We start from the raw sequence: 21,814 nt of genomic DNA on the forward strand, positions 1-21,814 counted from the left end.
AAAGGCTCCAGACACTGGGAGGACGGCGTCACCATCCCGGGTGGCAGAGAGCAAGCGGCACCGGGTGAGTGTGGCTGCTGGGGACACAGCCCAGGGCAGGTCCCCATGTCCCCATCACCCATGTCCCCATCACCTGTGTCCCCGTCACCCCTTTCCCTTGGTCTCCTCCCAGTCTTATGGCAAAATGTGGGGGACGCCGGGCGCCGCGGTGCGGAGCATCCGTCCCTACCAGTCCAGCGAGCAGTACCTCTACGCCATGAAGGAGGACTTGGCTGAATGGTTGAAGGAGCTGTACGACCTGGACATTGAGGTGGGCACCTTCGTGGAGGTGCTGGAGACGGGGGCCGTGCTCTGTTCCCACGCCAACAACATCACCCACGTGGCCGGGGAGTTTGCCCGTGCCTGCCCTGGTGTGGCCCGCCACCTCCGCCTGCCTGCCACCGGCGTCGCCTGCAACCTCGCAGCACAGCCGGGCACCTTCCAGGCCAGGGACAACGTCTCCAACTTCATCCAGTGGTGCAGGAAGGAGATGGATATTAAAGGTAAGATGCCAGGCTCCAGCTGCCCTGTGTCCCCATGTGCAATTTCCCTCCAGCTGCTCCTGGCATCACCCCAGGTCCCCGAAAGCCAGTGCCACCCCAGCATCGGGCAGCACCATGCGCATGTGTCCCTGAGCTGGGGTTTCTTGCACGAGCTCCTCCGGGCTTGGCAGCAGCTTTACAGGGTGCTGGCACGCAGCGGGCGTGTTTGCTTGGGTGCAAATATGTGCTGGGTGGGTGGAAATGGAAAAGGGCGTACGCCGCAGCGTGGCCCTGCCATGCACGGCATGATCCTGGCCGTAAGGACATCAGGAGCGGTCCTGGCTCTGAGCAAAGGGTCTGTCACCCTGTCCCCACCACCAGCAGGTGCCCAGGAAGGGCACGGAGTGACACGTCCTCAGCACGTCCAACCACCGGGGTTTGTGATTTGGGATGCCATGAAACAGCCGTTGCGCCTTTGCTTGTAGACGCTCAAGGGGAAGGCTCTTCCTCTGTGAATTTATCCCAGTCCTTGTTGGACCCAGCCATATTCCTAGCAGGATGGCTCCAGGGAATAACATCCCTTTGGGCAGGTTTTGACTCCGCCTGTGCCCCCCCCGTCCCCTTCGTCCCTGTCCCCACGCACCCGCTCTGGCTCAGTCCACCCTTGCCCTGCCCCAGACGTCCTGATGTTCGAGACGGAGGACCTGGTGCTGAGGAAGAACGAGAAGAACTTTGTGCTGTGCCTGCTGGAGCTGGCGCGCCGCGCCGCCCGCTTCAGCATGCGCGCCCCGACCCTTGTGCAGATGGAGGAGGAGATCGAGGAGGAGCTCCGCCAGGAGCTGGACCTGCCACCCGCAGACACCCCCCTGCCCCGGCCCCCCAGGAAACCACGGGACCTCCACAACCTCGACCAGATGGTACGGAGGGGCATGGAGCGGGATGGGGAAGGGGATGGGGATAGGGATGGTCACCCCAGGACCCTTTTCAGGAGCCCTGGTGAGGACCCATCCCTGCTGCCCGCAGGTCCAGCACCTGGTGAGCCGCTGTACCTGCCCCGTGCAGTTCCCCATGATCAAGATATCCGAAGGGAAATACCGCGTGGGTGACTCCGACACCCTCATCTTTGTCCGGGTGAGTCTGCTTCGCCCCGTGCTTTTGGGGCACAGGCACCAGGAATCCTGCTCTGCTCCCACGAAGCCTCTTCCATAATCCATCGCCCAAATGGGGCCAATGTGGGGTTTTTGACTGTTATCCCCGAAGCAGGGCAGCAGGAAAGCTCGGCCCTGGGGTACGTGTTGGCATGGATGTAACTATCCATGTGTACGGGACAAAACCTGCCGTCCCACGCCAAGCCAGAGCCAGGTCTTACCCAGCCATGGGAACACTGGGATGCTCTGTCCCTGCCTGGATCCATCCCTCAGCCTGGCCCTCCCAGAGGGCTCGGCACATGATGGTGGAGAGGGGTTTTTCCAAAAGGCTCCCCACTCTCCTTGGGGTGGTGAAACGTGCCTGTCGGGATGGCAGCAGGAGCTGAGACTCTCCCTGCCTCGGTGGCACTGAGCCGGGGATGAAGGTGTCCTTTGGGAGACCTGGTGGCACTTAGGGCAAGCCCACAGCTCTCGAGCACCGGAGGACGAAGCCTGGCTGAGTATGCCACCCCCAGGCTGCCTAAAAAAGGGTGTGTGTGTGTGTGTGTGTGTGTGTGTCCCCTGGGTGCATAACACGCACCTCTCCAGGCCTCACTGCACAAGGCATCCCATGCAGATCCTGCGGGAGCACATCATGGTGCGGGTCGGGGGTGGCTGGGACACGCTGGAGCACTACCTGGACAAGCACGACCCATGCCGCTGCACCTCGCTCTGTGAGTCCCCGCGTCCCCAAACCCCGTGGCTCTGCCCTGTGGCTGGGGTGAGGGGGGGTGGGGGTGGGGGGTGGGGGTCCATCGTGGGTCTCGCTGCTTCTGGGGCCGTTTGCAGGAGCGGGAGGCTTCGTTACCACGATGCCTCCGTTGCTTTGCTGGGGAATGTCTGGTCTTGGGGACTCTCCTCGGCTTTGGTGGCCACTAGAGGTCACGGCAGACTTTTGGATGGAGCCGGACCCCAAAAATATCCTTTGCGGGGAGCACAGGTTTGCACCAGCATCCCCAGGGGGCTGGATGCTGAGCGACGGCTGGGTGGGCTGCAGCCGGGGGTGGGTGCAATGGACAGGGGTGCTGAGCCCGTCCCCATTTTCCCCGCAGCTCACAAACAAGCCTGGAAAACCAGGAGCCCCCAGCAGCAAGTGCAGCATGAGATCTGGCTGTGCCCGGCCTCGAAGGCAGCCACCCGTGGCCAGCCCCAGCCCCAGCCCCTGCTGCTGGTCAGCCGCTCGCAGAGCCCCCTGCCCCCCGTCGCCTGGGGGTCCCGTGCCCCCCCCGGCTCCCGGCCCCCTGCCAGCCCCTCGCCGGAGGGCTCAGGTTGCCCGCCGGGTGCCAGCCCTTGCCGGGAGCCAGCACAGCCCCGGAGAGTCCCTTCGGGCAGGTAAGCGATGCAGAGGTGCTTCGTGCCCCAAACCGCCTGGTTTCAGAGCAGTTTTTCTCACATCCCTGATTTTTTTTTTCCCTTTCCTTCTGGAGATACCCAGCACCAGGCTGGATGGAGGGGGGAAGCAGCAGCTCCCCGGCCCCTCTCTGCTCTCTCTCCTTGCAGGACGTGGGAGCCACCAGCTGCCCCTTTGGGGAGGCAGCCGCCACCATCCAGGTCACCCGTTCGACCCAGCTCCCCTGGCCGCAGAGTGATGTGCCGGGCACCCACCCCTTCCCAGTTGGACCCCGGCACGCAGGACAGCTTGGGGGTCCCCAGGGTGCTGCGTGGGATCACCCCAGGGAAAACCCCCATGGCACCGGCACGGGGCAGGTCCGCGGCACCCAGCACCCGGCTGACACCAGCACCTCCAAAAAGCACCCAGCAAGGAGGCAAATCGTCTGTGGCAGCTGCCAGACCACAGGAAGGGGGGGTCCCCACTGTGGTGACACCCCGTGTCCCCAGCCCCATCAAGGTCTGTGCCCCCTCCCTGCACCGGGATGCCCAGGGAGACTCACAGAGCCAGAAAAGCCCGCGGGAAGGGAGCCGGGGAGCCCTTGGCCAGGGCCAACCGCCCTCACCCCGAAATTCCTCCAGCCAGCCTCCGAAACAGGACGGCAGCATTAAATCCTCCGTCAAAGCCAGCCCGGCCGTCTGCCGGCCTCCCACTCCCCCGGCCCAGTTTGCAGACAGGGGCAAGGGCTGTGCTGCTGCGGGGGGTCCCCAGGGCCCCCAGCGGTGCCACCCAGCCCCGAGCCCAAGGGCCGGGGATGCCAAGGGACCCGGGGTGCTGGCGGATGAGCCGGGGGGAGCCTGTAGCCCTGGTGAGGGGTGCGAGGGGCTCCAGGGGTGCTGGGGGCACGTGCAGCCCCCCGGCTACGGCAGGGTGGTGGAGGAACTCTCCCGTGGGCATCAGCCCCTGCGCCCCGTGGGGCTGGGGAGCTGGGCCCCCAAAACACCCCCGCGAGGCACCCCGCAGCCCACCACCCTCCCGGCCGGGGGGGAAGTGGAGGGGCTGGGAGTGGGTGGCCAGACCCCACGGGGAGCCAGGGCCAGCAACGTCCCCAAGCCCCGGCGGTGCCTGAAGAAACCCGAGCGCGTGCCCTCCATCTACAAGCTGAAGCTGCGGCCGAAGGTGCGTCCCCGGCGGGACCACAGGCCGGGCAAGCGCCCCTCGCGCATCCCCACCCCGCTGGGGCAGCGCTTGCCCGCCCCCCGGGGCCAGCATCACCCCCTGGGGCCCTCCCGGCACCCCCAGCCCGGCGGCACCCGCCCCGGGGCCAAGCCCTCGCCAGCCGACAGCGGCGCCTGGCTGACCGAGGACGATGAGGAGGCATGGGTCTGACCCCCCCACCCTGAGTTTCGGCGGGGACGGACCCCTCACTCATCCAAAGGTGGGAGCGATGCTGAAGCCGGAGCTGCGGTGCCCAAGGTCAGCATGGGCAGCGTGACGGATTTGCTCCCAGGCAACCCGGGGGGTGTCCCCCCGCCTTGCTCTTTGGAGCTGCACCCCCTCCTTCCCCGTGGGGTTTTTTCTTGGACTGGTAATTCTCCTCCTAAACAGGTGCTCTTGTACTGGTTTGGGTGGAAAAATCCAGCCCCGAATTGAGAGAATTGGGGCACTTTCTGCAGGGAAGAGGGGTGTAGCCGGCCCCTACGGTGTCCCCCTAAAGCAGGGACACCCTGCACCTGGCATCCAAGCATGCAAACCATCTCATACCTCAGCCTTCCCCGTCTGTACAATGGGACTAATGATCCTCATGTCTTACAGCACCAAGAGCCTTAATGAGTGTTTGAGTCGCTCAGTTTGGGGGGGGGGTGGGTCACAGGAGGTGACCCTTGCTGAGCCCCGCGGGCTTCCTTATGGGCGAAGGTGGGAGACCCGGGGGGGGGTGATCGGTGGTCACCTCGGCTCTGACGGTCGGGGTGATGGCTGTCACCAAGGCTCGTTGCAGGCACCGCCGCGCTCCCGAGCCTGCAGCCAAGGACCCGGCAATGTTGTTTGTGCAATAGAGACATACCAAAGCTCTTCTGTTGCAGCATCTTTTCTGTGTGGGTGGGGAGGGAGAGAGGCTAATCCTGATGGGGGGGCCACAGCTGGTGAAGGGAACTCATGCTGCTGGTCCGCTGTCCGTGTGCACGGCAAACATCCCTCCGAGAGTACCCCAGGGGCCAGAAGAGCCCCATCTTCCAAGAGAGGATGAAGCCAGACCCACACCCCTGCAGAGGAGCAGCAAGGGTGAGAGCCGGGGACCTGCGGATGCAAAACCTGCTTGCACAAATACTCCTTTTGCAGGGGAGAAACAAATTCCCCCACCCTGGACCATCGCCTCCCGCAGAAGGGCTGTGAGAGCGGCAGCAGGGCGACGAGCAATCTGGCGCCAGGGGCAAAGAGCAGCGAGGCGGGTACAGAACAAGGGGGGACAGACCTGATTTTTAATTTGGTTTCAAAGAAGGGGGTGCAGGGCGTTACAGGTGGTGTAGACACCTCGGGAATCTCCGACAAGTCGTCCGGGGGGGGGAGAAAGTAAAGCCAAGTCCAGGCAACCGGGACACTCACCGGGGCAGGAGGAGGAGGAGGAGAGGGAAGCATCGTCGCCGGGGCTGGACCAAACCCAGGCGTCGCCTCCTGCGGCACCACGCGCACGGGTGCAGAAACCCGGCACTGCCCTGGGGACAGTGGTGGGGACATCCTCAGCCTCTCCCAGGCTCAGGAGCAGGTTATTTTTAGCAGGACCAGGGTGGCGTTGGGCGAGCGGTAACACTTTGTACTAAGGGTGTGAGCAGGGGCAAGGCGCAGGTTGGACGTAGCTGCTGCTGTGCTCCTGGCTGCTCTGATCCCCGCGAGCCTGGCCACGCTCCGGACCTCCCTGCCCCAGTTTCCCTGCCTGTACCTGGCAGGTACCATCCCCCCCCGGTTTCCCTGCCTGTACCCGGCGGGTACCACCACCTACCCCCTCCTGAGCTCTTGGGAAAGTAGCTCTTTGTAGCCCTCTTTTTTCTTGCGAGCTGCGAAATGTTGTCGAAGCAGTTAAGAGTTATTATTACTAATATAACTTTCTCTGTCTATAAAGTACAATAGAATATAACAATTATATTTATAACATTTTTTTTTTCCAAAATACTAAATAGATGCTATAAAAACCTGTAACTAATTGTGCTATAAACTGCAGGCTACAGGGTTATAACAAACAATGTATTGGCTTAGTCGTTGATATGTGTACGTCGGAGCACTTTATAAATGCTTTATTATTAGCATTTACCAGGGAGTTTCCTTCTCAAACAATTTGGAGGGATAAAGCTAGCCAGAGACCGATAACGTGGACTTACACGTGTTAATAAATCCTGACGAGATGAGGTCGGGGGGCTGGTGGCGAAGCCCGGTAGGTTTGCCGTGAAGGCGAGGGATGGAGATGAGTGCTGCTGCCCTTCCCCGGCCGGGGCTCTCGCAGCCACCTGAGACGGACCCATGTCCCCCTGTCACCTTTCCTCTTTTTATTCCTAATTTTTTTTGGGGGAGCAAGGGGAACGGGGTTTGGTTCCCGAAGCGGCTGCTGGGGGTGGGAAGGGAGGAGTGGGGTGACCCCCCCCCCCCCAACCCCATGGCGTTGGGGCTGCAGGGCAGTGCATGGCCCCGGCAGCGGGGACGGGGCAGTGAAACGCACCGTGCCAGAGCTCAGCTGGACCTACTCTTAATAGAAAGTGTTACCGAGAGCACAGTGGTGCTTCTGTCAGATGGACACCTGGCCGTAGGGGAAGAGATGGGGCTGGCATCCTTTTGCTTTACTGCCCAGCGTGGCGCTGAACACCTGTACACCAGAAATGAGATGGTTTTGCCGGAGGATGGAGCAGCCTCGGATCCTGCCTTGGGGGGGCTCCCCGTGTCTCACAGGGAGCAGCCAAGAAGGAGGAACCACGACCCCCCCCCCGGCCTCTTGCTCGCCCCTCGCCGGCACATCACCCCGACACCGTTTGATAATGCAGGCTGTGCTTTGCCACCCGCCCTGCAGGACAAGATGCAGGTGAACTGCAAGTCTGGTGTAAAAACAAGCCGAAAGATCAAAAAAAAAAAAAAGGGGGGGGGGCCCTCACTTTCCTGTGCACAGAATTAAGGAAAAAAAGAAGGAATGCAACTGGAAATGCAACTCCAGCTCCCTATTGCTTCGGAGGCTGCCTACGCACCACCACCGTCTCACGTGGATGGAGGCGAGCATCGCGTGGGAAAGCCTGGCGTGGGTCGCGCCTGCCTCGTGGCACCGCTGGCAGGGTGCGATGGCACGGGGAGGGGCTGCCTGCCTGCCCGGGGGACGCCGGGGGTTTGGGTCGGAGCCGTGCAAAGCCGGTCGCCCGCTGAGCCCAGGATGCGAGGTAGCGGAGGGGTGACCTGCCCAGCAAGGAGTGTTTCGAGATTATTTGGTGTTCGACAGGCTGGTGGGGAAGGAGAAGCCTTCCTTGGCTGAACCAGAGCAGAAGGGGGACTCAAAGCCCTGGGGAAGCAGCACCTGGCACCCTGGGGGGTGTAAGGGGCAGGATGGGGGCTTTATTATTTTTTTTTTTTCCCCTTTCTTGCTTTTATCCGGAAATTCTGCCTGGAAATCCAACCCAACTGAGCCAAAAGAGCCTGTGTAACCTGGCCTCTTGCCGGAGGCTGCTCTGCCCTCCGAGGGGAGAAACCCCAGCTCCACGGGGAGGAAAACAGGACCCCCGGCTCTGCCGTGCCCCGGGGATGGAGCTACCTCTGTTGCATCAGGCCACAGGCGCTGGACAATTTTCTTTCGGGGGGCAGGTGATGGCAGGCAGCAGCAAGCATTGCCCCTGCGATGCCAGGGCAGGAGCCGGCAAGGACGGATCCAACAGCCAACCTCTGGGCACCGTCCGAGGTGTCTCCTCCACCCCCCAGTGCCACGCGGTATTTCAGGCACGGCAGTGACACAAACCCCCCGGGACGGCTTTGGCCCCAAGCGCCGGAGGCTCGGGGAGGGCTCAGGGGTTTAGCTGAGGTCCTCCCTCACCCCTCACTACCTCCAGGCAGCCCAGCCGCCCACCAGCTCTGACCTGCCAGTGGCCACCACATCACCCTGCCCAGCACCGCCCAAGGTGCACCGTCCCCAGATGTCACCACAGGGTGCCAGCGCCAGCGGGGAAACAAACCCCGAGGCGCCTCCGGCATAGCTCCCACCGCGGCATCACCCCTGCAGAGAGCGGTGATGCCAGCGCTCGCCAGGGAGCCGCGGTCCCCGAGGACGGGCAGCCGCCGGGGCATGGCTGGGGGGGGGGGGGGGGGGGGGGGTGTCCGTCGGGGCAGGGGGGGCTCACATGATGGTGCATCGGTTCCTGCGCAGGGCGCCCTGGAATCGGATGGTGGTGTGGACGTGCTTGCAGCGGGCGCAGCCCACGCTCTTCAGGAGCTCGCTGAAGAGCAGCAGGATGTGCCAGTTGTACTTGGCCGAGCACTCGATGTAGCCGCACTTCCACGTCTTCTTCACCAGGTTGGAGACGTTCCAGCGCGGGATCACCCGGCCCCGCTGCAGGTCCCGCTTGTTGCCCACGATGATGATGGGCGTCTCCGAAGTGCCGATGACCCTGGGGAGGGCGGGCGGTCAGGGAGGACAGAAGGGGACGGGGCACAGCGTGATGATGGACCGGCCCGCGGACCCCAACCCATCCCAAACCGGCACTTGGCTTTGGCTTGCCAAGAGGGACGTGCCTCCTCTTGGCCTGTCCCCGTGTCCTTGTGGCCAGTCACCCGGCGTGCCAGCCCCAGTTGCTTTCCCAGGGATGGCTGCCCTCGCCCACAGGGGATACCTGCCTGGGGTCCCGTCCCTTCTCCTGCCCTTGGGTGCAGTTTTGCTTTTGCTTTTAGGCTCCCAGCCCTGCAAAGGGGCTTTGCCCCAGTCTCTAATATCTCATCTCCGATGTCAAGAGCAGGGGAGCGCTGGGGCGAGCCGTACCGCCCCGCTGGGAAGCCACAGGGGGATGCACCCACCGGCGAAGTGGTCCCTACCTCGTTTCCAGGATCTGCTGGCGGATGGTTTTGATGTACTCGAAGCTGTCAAAGCAACAGATGTCATAGACCAGGATGTAGGCATGGACGCTCCGGAGCCCCCTGCAACACACGTCCGCCCACTCCTGCAAGGTGCAGAGAGGGATCAATCCTGGCTCAGCCCCATCGCTGTGCCCGGGGGATGCCCCGCACTGCTTTGGGGCCAGGCACACCAAGGAGGCTGCTACGCCGGCAGGTAGCAAGGGGGCTGCAAGCTCTCCAGCCCTGACACCCAGCAGCCAGCTCACCTCTGCTCTGCCCCGACCCATCCCTGAGATGGCTGCGTCTGCCCCCCGCGGCCCTTCTGCAATCCCCCCCCCCCGCATCTCCGGAGATCCCTTTTCCCCCTTGTTAATCCAGAGGAGAGAGAACGGGATCTGTCAGCCCCAGTTCCTCTCTTGAGCAAGGATTACAGCCTGCCTAATGCACAGTGGTCCGGAGGTGAGCTGGGAGCAGGGTTGACTGCAACCCCCTGTCCTCGATGTAAAGCTTCACCCTCCAGAGCTGCTAATTAGGTGTGTTAATTAGGGATGCACCCTGGTTTTCGGGCAGGGCGGGTGAGGAGGATGCTGAGGGTTGAGCAGAGCTCAGCCCGGCCCCAGCTCCGTGGGGCTGGGGGTTATGGACCAGCAGCTCCATGGGTCAGAGGGGGAAGGTGACGGCAGGGCTCTTTGGAGGGGACACGGGGACATGGGGACAGGAGAGGAGCAGCAGCTGCGTCTGCCAGAGTGAGACTGGAAGCCGGGGCAGAGGCAGTTGGGGGTGGCCGCCCCACAGCCAAAATTTGAAGCTGTAAGAAATACATGTTGTTAGGAAAGCTTTGGGTTTCCAGGAGTAACAGGATTTTTTTTTTCCATGCTATAGGAGTGAAAATCTGCCCCACATCCAGCCACTTTGCCAGCCCAGCAGTGGTACCGAGGCTGCAGTGACACCCGGGAATGGCAGCACCGCAAAGCCTCCTGAGTGCAACTGGAGAGGAGAAAGACGCACCGAGGAGGAAAGGCATCACTTCTCCCCGAGCAAACCTCTTCGGTACCGTGAATCATCCCTTTCTGAGTTTATCATCAGAATGAGGCAAAACGAGAAGACCTAGGACCAAAGGGAACTGGGAAAAGGAAAGTTTTGGGGTGTGGGTTGGTCTCCGTCGCTGACCGCAGCCCAGGAAGGAGCTGAGAGCGAGCGGCATGACGCAGCCCCTCTGACGATGTGTAGCTCCACGGTATCAGAGAGATGCAGGCGGATGAAGCGGCAGTTTCTCAGGTTACTCTGAGTCCTGATACACCTGGGAGATTAATAAATTGCAGCTATTTCACCACACTGGTGCTCTGGCGCCGTGACGTCAGGATGGTTTTCCCCGCGCAGGGCAGGTTTCCCGGGATGCTCAGGGCTGGAGGAGGGTTGCGCTGCACATCCCGCCTGGTCCCATGCAGGAGCGGGACATCAGGGAGCCGCCGGCCCCTGCTCCTCTCCCAGGAGATCGCCGCAGGGGTGCTGCTCCCGGGCACGGAGCAGAGCCCAGTGATGCTTCCCAGCAGACAGAGCCGTATCCCCCACCACGGTCCTCTCCTTTCCCCTCGGAGACATCCCTCTGACCATCCTCTCTTCCCTGGAAACCTCCATCTGTTCCCACCGGCCGCCTCCTCTTGAGCGCAGCGAGGCAAGGAGTTAATTGAGTGTGTTAGCGTCGTCTGCCGTGGCAATAAATTACCCTTTGCTATTTCGGGCTGTCTCTCGCGCTGACCTTTCATTCCTTGCACACGCCAATTAATTTTTAAACCTCCTCCTCGCCCCTGGAGCACTCACTTCGCCTCCTGCCCGGCGGCACAGGGGAAACTTGGAGCGCTGCAAGGCCCCTATAACCCTGTCCCCATCGGGCACGAGAGCAATATAATTATACTGATTAAAAATACAAGACAGCCCAGCTCCTGCGGAGGTGCCCCCACCGGTGGCATTGCCACCAGAGCTTAAAACCCTCTTTTTCCCCATTAAGCCCCCCCCAAAGTAGTCGGCACTGGTGGCAACGCTTTCCAATCCCACGCTGCCTTTTGGAGCTGTTTTGGAAACACCTGAGAGCGCTGGGGGTTTGAGGAGGAGCTGGTGGGCTCAGCACTCCGGGGACAAGCCCAGGCAATGCTGGGGGGGTGACAGCCACCCCGTCAGGGGACGAGCAGCCCCGCTCCGCCTGGCTCGGGCAGTGGGTGCATTGGGGTCTGGCTCTCCAGGAACCCCTGGTTTTCACCCGAATGCTCTGGCCACGGTCCCCCAGCCCTTTGCTGGCGCCGGCTCTGACAGCCTTGGAACCAGATCCCAGTGCTCCGTGATCCACCGCCCAGCTGGATGTGACCCTAGGCATCTCCAGAGCCACGGTCCTCAGAGTGGGACGCCGTCCCTCCCGTGTTTGCCGTCATTTTAGGTGAAAAAGCTTTAAAAGACACATTATCCTGGACCTGCTCAGCCAGTAGCCATGAGGATGCGATCCCTCGCACCGGCTTTTAGCAAGCAAACCCTGACGTGGAGGGAGAAGCATCTCCCGAAGAGGAGGAACCGGGACCCCACAGGGTTATACAGCAAAACCCCACTGAGGTCACTGGAGGCCCCCCAACGTGGAGGTCCCATCGCATCGAGCCAGGGATGCCCCTACCTGCAGGGTGTTGACGGGGAAGGCGGTGATGGGGGGGAAGTCCATGATCTGCAGGTCGTGGACGTGGCCGTTCATGACGACGGCGGGCAGGTAGACACGGCGGGCCGTGGTGGGCACACAGACCTCGCTGAACTCGTTGTAGAGGAACTGCCGGACTATGGCACTCTTGCCCACGCCCTGGGCTCCCAGCACGGCGATCTTGAACGTTGCCACCATGCCGCCGCGCGCCGGCCGCTGCCCTGGTGCTGCCCCCGCAGTGCCGAGGATGCATATTCCCGCGCAGGGGGCCTCAGCCCCATTCAGGATGCATTTCCCCTCTGGGACAGCCTGTCACTGCAAGGCCAAGGAGAAGCTGGTCAGATCCTGGAAACACCCTGGCAGACCCCGCTGTTGCTTCAGGCAATATTTTTCCAACCAGGAGACCAGGAAAAAGGGTTATGCCTGTTCTCAGGGAGCAGGAGCATCCCCCAGGGCTGGGCGATATCCCCAGCAGGAGCCTCAGCACTGCGAGACCCCAGGGTCCCCCTCGGAGGCTCCCACCCTGCAGAGCCAAGGAGAGCCAGGATTTGAGCGAACTTTGTCCCAGGAAGGTTCTCACAGGCACATTCAGCCCTTCGGTACCAGAGGAAGGAAACCTCCAGGAAAGGGACCATCTGCGGCTCGGGGTTTGCCCAGCCCGGCAGCAGCAGAGTCCTGGGCCATGCTGGGGACTTGGCCCATAGCACCCGCGGGGACTGTCACCAGCTGCTCCATCCCGATGCCAGTGCTGCCCCGACCCAGGGAATCCATCTTCCCTCTGCTTGGACAGCCAGAATTGCCTTTTGCTGGGGCGGGGGGCAGATTGCTCTGAGCCTGCGAGCGACAGCTTTAATGTTTAATTTCAGGCTTTGAGCGGTTTGGCAATTAAGTTGATGGAGGCTAATTTCCGAGCCAGCTGACGGGGTGAGCCCACAAGCTGCTGGCACACGTGCTGAGGCCAGAGGGGCTGCAGGGCAGGACCACGGGTGCTGGGGGACACGGGGTGATAACCCACGCACGAGGATGCGAGAGCTGAGTCTGAGGAGCCCAAATGCTTGCTGGCACCGGGTTCCTGACCGGGAGCTGTGATGGAAACAGCAAGGGTGAGGGGCCAGGGTCCCATTTTTGCTCACTCCCATCTCTAGGAAGTGGCTTGTGCTTTATCCCGAAGTGTGGGATGCTTTTACGAATTTGTGATGTTCTTGTCTGTTTTCCCTGAAAACCAAAGCACAGGGCAGCGGTCCCCGAGCTGGCAGAAAGCGGCAGGTTCAAACCACCCTGTCCTGCCTGTTTTGACGGGCGCTATTTGTCCCGAGGAGAGCTCTGCCATGGAGGTCCCTGCTGCTGGGTGCCAGGGCGGCCGGGCTTCCCGTCGTCCCCCAGGCTGGGCCATGGCTCACACCATCCTCACCTTCCTCACACCGGGACTGGAGGCCTTCAGCAGGGCCTGATCCAGCCCCAGGGGCAGCAGAGCGGGTTTGTGCCAAGGGCTGGGGGACAAGGCACGCTGTGCCGCTGGGACTGTCCCCTCGGGTGCTGACAGCCCTTGGGGACCTGCTCGCCCCAGCCCCGGCAGCGGGAGCATTTCGTGCCACATGCAGGGAAACGGGGGGGGGGGAAGCGGGGTGTGTGTGTGGGGGTGTGTGTGTGCAGGAGCCCCCACGCCTGGCCCTGCCAGGGCCTTTCTCCACCAGCAGAAAGCACTGTCATTGCAAGTCCCGGGGGGGGCCACTCTGCTGCAGGGACAGCCCTGTCCCCACAAGCCCTTCCATCTCACAGAAGCAACCCCAGCTCCTCTGTGGGGCCAGCGGGTGATGGAGCGACACAGCCGGAGGCCCAGCACCCGCGGGGCTGCCCTGAACCGCGGAGCGGGCTGAGCCCTGCCGTGCCACCCCAAAACCCCGTTCCCCCTCCCGGCTGGCACACGGGGACCATGCACGGGGAAAGCTGGCTCATGGGCCCCAGAAAGCAGGCTTGCACCCTAAAGCGTCAGAGGCCAACCTGACGGCTCCCGGCCCCACGAGCATCTCACGCCAGCGTGCCACCGTGGGAAACTGAGGCGCAGAGGGGGGACGCAGCCAGGGCGGCCCCGCAGTGGGGTGGCGGAGCGGGGACCGGCCGCGGACCCCCAGGCGCTGAGGGCAAGGCCGAGCTCAGCGGGTTGCAGGGCCGGGCGGAGGCTGGCAGGGTGCTCCCGGGAAGGATGCCCCGGCCCCCGCCGCGACCTTGGGCACCCCGCCGCCACGCCGGGGGCAGCCGGAGGAGCAAGCCCTGACCCCCGCGGGGCCGGGGCGGCGGCAGCATCCCGCCCCCCGCATCCCGCCCCGACCCTCCCGGGGGGGGGGGTGCTCTCGCCGCGGCGGGCAGCGCAGCATCCCCGGCACCGGCCCGCGGGGGGGTGCTGGGGCTGGAGGAGGTCGGGGGTGCCGGGGGGACACACGCATCCCCCAGGCCGGCGGGGCGGGGGGGGAGCGGGGAGCACCGGCGCTCAACTTTCGCCGGGCACCCCCCCCGGCCCCGCCGCCCCGGCCCCCCCCTTCCCCCCCCCCCCCCCCCCCCCCCCCCGGCCCTGCCCAGCAGCAACTTTGCCCCCCCCGCCCCGTCCATCCTTCCCGGCGGGGCCCCCCCTACCTTGCAGCGGCGGCCCGAGCCGGCGGCGCCCCGGCGGGCGGTGGAGCCATGCGGCGAGCCCGGCGCGGGGCGGGCGGCCCCGCTGCAGAGCCCCGGCCCGGCCCGGCCCGGCCCGGCCCCCGCCCGGCGCGGTGCTACCGAGGGGCCGGGCGGCGGCGGCGGCGGGGGGCGCCGGGCGGGGAGTGCGGCCGCCGCTGGGTCGCAAAGCCCGGCCGGGGCACGGGGGGGGGGGGGGGGGGGGGGGGGGGGGGCAGGCGGTGCCCGGGGATGGAGGCAGGCGGTGGCCGTGGAGGCAGGCAGGCACTGCTCAGGCGGGGAGGCAGGCAGCGCCCGGGGGGGGAATGGAGGCAGTGCCCGGGGAGGGATGCAGGGAATGCCCAGGCGGGGAGGCAGGCAGCGCCTGGGGAGGGAGGCAGGCTCTGCTCAGGCGGGGATGCAGGCAGCGATGCCCGGGGAGGGATGCAGGCAGTGCCCGGGGAGGGAAGGAGGCAGAGCCCGGGAAAGGAGGCAGGGAATGCCCAGGCCGAGTCGCAGGAATCCAGGAGGGATACCGGCTTCTCCCGGGGCTCTGGGGAGGTGCTGATGGGAAAAAGACCCTCCCATGTCCCCCCTGCAGTGTGCTGGGTGCAACACCGTCACCCCTTCCCTCCCCGGCGCCCAGCAGCATCTGTCCCCTCATGCCCACCCCGTGGGAGCCCCCTGAAGCCAGACCTCTTTGGGGGAGGAGGGTAGGACCCCTCCCAGGGAGCCTTTCCCTCCTCTGACACTGCTGCTGGGTATGCTCTCGGGCACATCACCTCCTTGCTGTGCCAGCCCCTGGTCCAGCTGGCAGGGCTGGGGCTTTCTCTGTGCCCGCTGTCACCGGGGGGGTGCTCTCAGTTCGGGGTGCTGCCAGGCCCCACCAAAGGAGGGACATTTCCGTTGCAGTGTCTGCATTTTTGGGACACCCCACACCGAGCATTTACCTGCGCGCCGGATAGCGAGGAAGATGCTGGTTGCGTCTCTGGGGAGCGTTGTCCAGGCCCCCACGACACACTGCTGATGGACTCCCTGCACCTCTCTGCTCCTCGAAGCAGACCCCAAACCCCGCTCCAGCTCACTCTGACACCAGTGAGCACTGGGATGTCTCCATGGGTCTGGCTGCGATCACGCAGTCTTGGCTGAGCCTGAACACTGGCCACGGCACGGCCGGGCTCCCCCCAGCCTCGTCAGCACCTTTAACCGGGAAAAACATCATCTCCAGGGGCTCCTCTCCAGGGTGAGGAGGGGGTACAAGTGGAAACACATTGCCATATCCTTCCTGGGGGAAAAGGGGACAGCAGACACAGCCCCACAGCTCGGGGGGACAAGGGCAGCTGGCAGAACACGGGACAGCATTTGTGCTGCTCTGCACCAAGGCTGGGGCTGAGATCAGCAACGGGCAAAGGGAGTCAGAGCCCCTTTTCCGTGTCTCACATTACACCCAGGCTTTCAGAGATTTGGGGCTTATTTCCCTGCAGAGCTGCCTGATGCTCGCAGCTAGGGAACTATTTAGGTGTCCCTGGGAGTTATTACCAGCTGTAGATGCTGCTCGTCTTCCACAGCCCCCCAGCTCCCCTTCCCCGCATCTCCATAAAGCAGTCCTGAGCCCTGGGATATTTCTGGGAGAAGGCAGGGATCGTGGCTGCACGTGAACTCTCCTGCACAATTCAGGCTCCAGCCTCAGGGCTATTTTTAGCAGTTCCCTCCGAGATGCTCTTCACTTGCAGTTTTATTTGTGAAATTTAATATACGAGGGAGGGGGGAAGGGAGCGGGGCTGGATCCTGGCACGTCCCCGCTGGCTGGGAGGCTTATCCCAGCCTCAGCGACAGGAGACCGACGCAAACCTAAAATCATCTGTCAAAGAGCTCCCGTGTCCTGGCACGCAGGCGGCAGCAGGGGACAGGCGGAGCTGATGGCTCAGGGGGCTGTGGTCAGCCCCCGCCTCTGCCACAGGCTCCAAAATCCTCAGGCGAGTCTCTGCCTCTTCCCGTACTGCATCGTGGGCTCGGGGACCTGCTGTCACCCGACGCTGGCCCTTAGCACATGCACTGGCACGGAGCAGGATGCGTGTGAGGCCAGCAGGAGCAGCAGGGATTTTGGGGAGCCCACCCAGCGCAGCAGGGCTGGCCCCGTCTCCAGCCAGAGCAGCAAGGAGCAACCTGGGAGGTCCCTGCCCCACGGCGTGGGCCTCAGGAACAGGGAAGGCTGTGGGGACCATCCCCCCCCCCCCCCCCGTGGCAGCTCCCAGCCCAGGGAGCATCACCTGTGTCCCCTGAGCTCCCAGCACCGGAGGCTAACGATGCTAATGAAGCAAACCCAGTTTGCAAGGTACAGCATGGCCCGGGATTGGCATGTCCCCGTTTACAGGGCATGAGTGTGCCTGCAAATCCAGAGCAGCAGGAAAGACCAGTTTCTCCCTAAGGAGCCCCTGGCAGAACAGGGAGGGAGGGAGGGAGAAACCTTTCCCTTTGCCATGGGACATGAAGGGGACAGCGGCCGACATGGCAGAGGCCTGAGCATCTTGCAGCAGCTTTTGTTCCTGTTGGGCCAAATGCTGCCCCAGGCTCACCCCCAGCACCATGCAGGAGCAGACGCGCAGCGGGGAATGGCCATCCCATCCCATCCGCAACGGCTGGGCGTGCAGCCCATCCCAGGCACACCAGGGATGCACAAAGGGACACGACAGCAACATCAGTGACCCCAAACCAGCCTGTCACTGTTGCTTCTAGACACATACACCAGCTTCTAAGACAAAAACATGCCAGTGCAGAGCATCATGGGCTGATACGGTACCTGCCACCCCAGGTCCTCAGAGGGTGGAAGTTACTTAATCTCCAAGTGCCGCTAAGCTAAGGCTGGGCAGGGGCAAGGGAAAGAGTCGCTCTGCTCGAGAGCAGCACCTCCCAAACCTGCTTCTTGTGTCGTTGCGTTTCTGGCCACTTCGAGGGCTGAGTTTGGGGCTGCCTGGGCTTGGCTCTGGCCCGGTACAGAGGTTTTGCAGCCCAACCCATCCTGCCCGAGACAGGACCAGCGATGGCAGAGCCCTCTGGAAAATGCCAGCACCAGTCCAGAGCAATCCAAATGCATCACCGACTCACACGATTTTATCATTTCACCGCAGGGAAAGCAGGTCACATTACACACAGCCCACTCGGGGCCCAGACAGGGCTAAATGGGTACATCCATCTTCTGCTCCTCATCAGAGGCTGTCCGTGCCAAGGTGCCAGTGCCCCCTGCAAGCCAGGGCTCTTTTCCTGCTGCCCTTCGAGATGAGAAGAGAGCAGCAGCCGGAGGCAGAGGCCCGAGGATGCTTGCTACCTCACCCTGCAAGCACCTGTTTTGGGGGGGGGGGGGTCTCTACTGTAGAAGAGAAGTGGCTGGTGAAAAGAGGATAGAAAGCTCCCGGTGAGCGAACAGCTTCCTTCCCACCAAATCCAGCCTTTGGCCCTGCTGGCTCCCATAGGCAGGGCCAAAAGCAGGGGAATCGGATCCTCTCCCCAGCCCCACAGAGCCACACACAGCCACAGCATAGTGGAAATGAGTTTATTGACACAGATGGCAGGTAAAGCCTGAAGAGCAACACAACTACGCGGCGAACACTCGAACGAGCGACGTGGCAGGAGAGGAGGGCGAGAGGCCACCAACCGAGCCCAGGCTCCGCCCTGCAGCACAGAGACACCCACGCGCCCGAAAAGCTGGGAAGAAATTTGGCAAGAGAAGGGGGTGCTCAGCAACCCCTCCCCACGTCGAAGCTACATCGGCTGTTTAGTGGAGGAGGTTTAGTGTTTGTTCCTGACCCTCTACCATCTCCTCCCTGCCCCGACACAGCATCGCCCTCAGTACCACTGGTGCTTCCTTAATTGCTCTATTAATCATTTTTGCAGTGCACCTACAGGGCTTGGAGCAAATCACCTCCCAGCACACGTGGGCAGGGCTCAAGGGCTGGATTGGTCCAGCTCTGCCCCACTTTTTCCCCAGCCAGAGCACAGGGACACCACCTTCCTCGGGGTCCTGCAGCTCCCGTGCCCTGCTGGAGTCTCTTCCAGGGCATTGTGACCTTTTCCCAGCACTGGCTTCTTGGTTGCAGACAGTGCCAAAGCCCTGATGAATCATTTCCCACCGTAAAACATCTATTGACTTTGAACGTGGCATCTAGAAAGACAACATGGGGGTTGCTATGCATAAGAGCTTTGCTTGCTGGGGAGGAGATGGTGTCAAAGCATGCTGGGGAGGGCGAAGCCGTTCTGGTTAGTGGCTTGGTTTAAGCAGGACAAGCTATGGATGGAGCACTGACATGCAAGAGGCTTTGCTTTCACTGCTGTTGCTGCAGCACTTAGTGGTTGCAATGTGGCAAGTCCACAGCCATGGACTGGAAAGGGAAGCAGTCCTGGCCCTAAGGACAGGTCGGAAAAGAGGGGCCAGGGCATGAGGCTGCTCGGGACAGGGGGTGAGAGCAGGAACCCGAGACTGGCCCTTGTTACCGTGTGCCTCTGGGCACAAAGAGCCAAGCGGCAAATGGAAGAAACACTTCCACGATCTGCTCGACTCAGCCCAGCCGGGACCTGAAGCCCCCAGGCAGGCAGGGTGCAAACACCGCCAAGCTCGAACCATCTCCCATCACGCCACAGCCTGGGTTTTGGGGGACAGCACGGGAACAGGGAGAGCCGCTCCACTCCCCGCGGCACGCCGGGACACTGCCAGCAGCGGCCCCGCTCCGTAGGGGCACAGCTGATGCCCGCAGCCCCGGCGGGGAAGCAGCACTGCCATGTTCGGATTTACCAGCGCGAGCCTCGGGGGTTGCCGGGGGTTAGCACAGCGCCAGGTGAAGGTGGCACAGCTCAGGGGATGGCTGAGAAGGCAGTTTGGCCATAGCAGGCACGGAAAGAACAAGAAGAGGGGCTGTGGATGGGTGAGGATGCAGAGACCATACCTGGAGCTCTGGCAAGAGCCTTTTGCTCTAAGAGCGGGCTCGTTTCCTTCATTTCATCCACCGCTGTCCCGTTATCAATCTAGGTCTGCAGCTCCTCCCCACGCAAAAGCAGCCTCACTTCTCAAGTCAGCAGCTAATGAGCCAGGGAGATGGTTGGAGTGAAAACACACCATCAAAAGCAGAGCCGAGTCTGCCAGCACAAGTGTAATAAAAAACCCCTCTCTTTAGGGCTCCATCCGCCTCCACGGACCGAACTGATGGCTCTGTTCCTAGTTCCCCGAGGCCACGCTCACCCTGCTAGAGCCTGACATCCCTGCAGAGCTCCCAATACTTCCTTGGAATCGCCTTCCCTTTAAGCCAATTACAATAGAAAAACTCAAAAAAATGTATAAAAATATAAAATAAAGTGCAGTGTTATGTTTTCGACACTTTTGCGTTGTTTTAATGAGCCGACTTGTGGTTTTTGCTTGTTTTTTTTTTTTTCAATGAGCGGTATTTTACAAAATCGTAACTACGCCTAAAGCCATTTAGAAAACACTGAACATTGGCACAAAATGGAGAAGCCCACGAGGACGGACAACGAGTGAGGGGCGAGGGGGACGTGGGAATAGTCGAAGCAGTGGTTACAAACTCCATGGACGCTAAAAATATCAAAGGGGTTTGTTCCTTATCATCATTAGCACGTGGATACTAATTGCTACCTTGTTTAATCAGTGCCTTTGACTGAAATCCTACACATGAATACAGCTGCTTCCAGTTAAGAGTGCTTTTCCCCGCACCAGTGGTGAAGGAGGATCTGGGGACCCCTTTCTCCCCCCTCCTTCTGCAGGGTGAGGCACAGGCTGATCTCCTGTTAGTTTTTCAAGATGGCATCGTAGGCCTGGTAGATGTACTGGGACACTTCGGGAGCTCGGCATTTCAGGGAGAGCTGCGGAGAGGAGAGGAGAGGTTAGCGGTGGTGCAAAGGAAAGCAGGAGCTTTCTACCATCTCCATGAAGGCACCTGGAAGTGTCTGACCGACAGCATGGGTTGGACAGATCATGGACGTGGCTGATGACAGTCACCCAGAACATTTCTCCTGGGTACTGCTTTCTTCATCACCGACACCAAACTGCCTTTTCAGAGCTTGCTACAAGCTGGAGGTACATGAAAGCGAACTCCCACTGTGGGGTTCCCAAATTCCTTAATAAACGTAGGTGCCTCTGCAGGCATGAAGGAAGGGGACATTGCCCCAAACTCTGAGACAAGGGACTTGCTTGCCCTCATGTTGTAAATCACAGCACTAAACCTGGGGGCTTCTAACGATTTGATGCTCAGTCCTGACGGACACAAACTTGGCTGTCACCCCTCCCTAAAGCAAGGATCAGGCTGAGGCCAGACTTGCGGAATCAATCCTTGATGCAAACACTTTAAATCACCTTCCAACACTCGCTTTCGCCCCGTGGGTCCCCAGACCATGGATTTTTCTTGAAACTCCTGGAACAGCTTCCAACAAGAGATAAATCCTCTAATACCAGGGTGCTCAGACACACAGACACACAGGTCCTTAGAAGGGGAGCAAAGTCAAAGAGAATAGCTATAGGAGTGCGTGATGCAGGACAGAGCGCACCTTCCCATCAGCCATAGGCCGATGCCAGCACAAGGCCAAAGAGCCTCTGACATCCAGACAGCCGGTCTCCGCTGCGGGAACGCAGCAGGGCATAAATTTCTCCTTGTTTATGAGGGGGAAGGGCATCCTGGCAATGCTTTCTCACTAATGTCTCTTGGCTTTATCTCTGGGTAACCTTGGCAAGTAACTGCTCATTGCTGAGTGGGCATTATCCCAGCTCACTGGTAACAGAGCAGTGCGATTCTGTTGTTTCTCACTTTTTTCCCCGTTCAGTGGGCATTCCTAACCCCCTCAGTCAAATTAACAGGATCTCCCCCAAAACAAGCACGTTAGGCAAAGCAGGGAGAAATCGCTCTGCATGTGAGGCGAGTTAGAAGGATCCCAGCCTCTGCCACGTGCCCTCCGCAGTCCGACACCTCACCGTGTAGTTTGGGTTCCCCGGCTGAATGCGAAGCTCGGCCAAGATCCAGATGCCGTTGGTGAGTTTCAGAGACTGGTAGAGCATGTCCTGGCCCTCCACGTTCCTCTTGGCAATGGTGTAGACGTTGTTGTTCTGCAGTTTGCTGGAAACGGTGTCTTCAGAGAGAAGGAAGAAAAACACATCTGTTAATTCAGATTCATCATCTGCGGAAACAGGAGAGCCCAGAGGAGCGTTCCCAGGATGCAAGCGCACAAGGAAATGCCAACTTCTGTCCCAGAATTTTCCCTGGGAACAGGAGCAGACATGACACAAGGAGAAAAAAATTCCAATTTGCTTCCACGGACCCACCTCATTCCTTTCAGGCTGTGATCCCTTGCAAGTATTTGCCCATCTTGCAGGGCTTTCACTTACTGCTCA

The 21,814-nt window shown here is 61.5% G+C and overlaps 3 protein-coding genes across 4 annotated transcripts in view; 1 reads left to right on the plus strand and 2 right to left on the minus strand.

The window, feature by feature from the left end:
• GAS2L2 (growth arrest specific 2 like 2) lies at positions 1-4,427 on the plus strand. The gene is made up of 7 exons (XM_076354903.1): positions 1-64; positions 173-542; positions 1,200-1,438; positions 1,545-1,652; positions 2,286-2,382; positions 2,761-3,040; positions 3,209-4,427. Exons 2-7 carry the CDS (start codon positions 185-187, stop codon positions 4,425-4,427), a joined length of 2,301 nt encoding a protein of 766 aa, XP_076211018.1. The 5' UTR covers positions 1-64; positions 173-184.
• Positions 4,428-8,382: 3,955 nt separating this feature from the next.
• On the minus strand, positions 8,383-14,468 carry RASL10B (RAS like family 10 member B). The gene is made up of 4 exons (XM_076354646.1): positions 14,416-14,468; positions 11,767-12,099; positions 9,087-9,211; positions 8,383-8,665 (listed from the first exon to the last, which is right to left on the minus strand). Exons 2-4 carry the CDS (start codon positions 11,980-11,982, stop codon positions 8,395-8,397), a joined length of 612 nt encoding a protein of 203 aa, XP_076210761.1. The 5' UTR covers positions 11,983-12,099; positions 14,416-14,468; the 3' UTR covers positions 8,383-8,394.
• Positions 14,469-17,966: 3,498 nt separating this feature from the next.
• AP2B1 (adaptor related protein complex 2 subunit beta 1) overlaps positions 17,967-21,814 on the minus strand; it is an 85,530-nt gene continuing 81,682 nt past the window's right edge. For both annotated transcript variants that reach the window (XM_076354644.1, XM_076354643.1), the window contains 2 exons: positions 21,398-21,552; positions 17,967-20,295 (listed from right to left, as the gene is read on the minus strand). In XM_076354644.1, coding sequence (XP_076210759.1) covers positions 20,221-20,295; positions 21,398-21,552 — 230 coding nt within the window. In that variant the 3' untranslated portion in view covers positions 17,967-20,220. The remainder of the gene's footprint in view (positions 20,296-21,397; positions 21,553-21,814) is intronic.

Source organism: Aptenodytes patagonicus, chromosome 17 (assembly GCF_965638725.1).
Source record: "Aptenodytes patagonicus chromosome 17, bAptPat1.pri.cur, whole genome shotgun sequence".
NCBI classification, from domain to species: Eukaryota; Metazoa; Chordata; class Aves; order Sphenisciformes; family Spheniscidae; genus Aptenodytes; species Aptenodytes patagonicus.

Excerpts from the sequence above, each read along its gene's own strand:
- RASL10B (XM_076354646.1), bottom strand. The coding sequence starts at position 11,982 with ATGGTGGCAACGTTCAAGATCGCCGTGCTGGGAGCCCAGGGCGTGGGC. Across the intron at positions 9,212-11,766 it reads TCCCCGTCAACACCCTGCAG|GAGTGGGCGGACGTGTGTTG; the intron begins GTAGGGGCATCC and ends TGCACCTTGCAG. Across the intron at positions 8,666-9,086 it reads CAGCAGATCCTGGAAACGAG|GGTCATCGGCACTTCGGAGA; the intron begins GTAGGGACCACT and ends CGCCCTCCCCAG.
- GAS2L2 (XM_076354903.1), top strand. The coding sequence starts at position 185 with ATGTGGGGGACGCCGGGCGCCGCGGTGCGGAGCATCCGTCCCTACCAG. Across the intron at positions 543-1,199 it reads GAAGGAGATGGATATTAAAG|ACGTCCTGATGTTCGAGACG; the intron begins GTAAGATGCCAG and ends GCCCTGCCCCAG. Across the intron at positions 2,383-2,760 it reads ATGCCGCTGCACCTCGCTCT|CTCACAAACAAGCCTGGAAA; the intron begins GTGAGTCCCCGC and ends TTTTCCCCGCAG.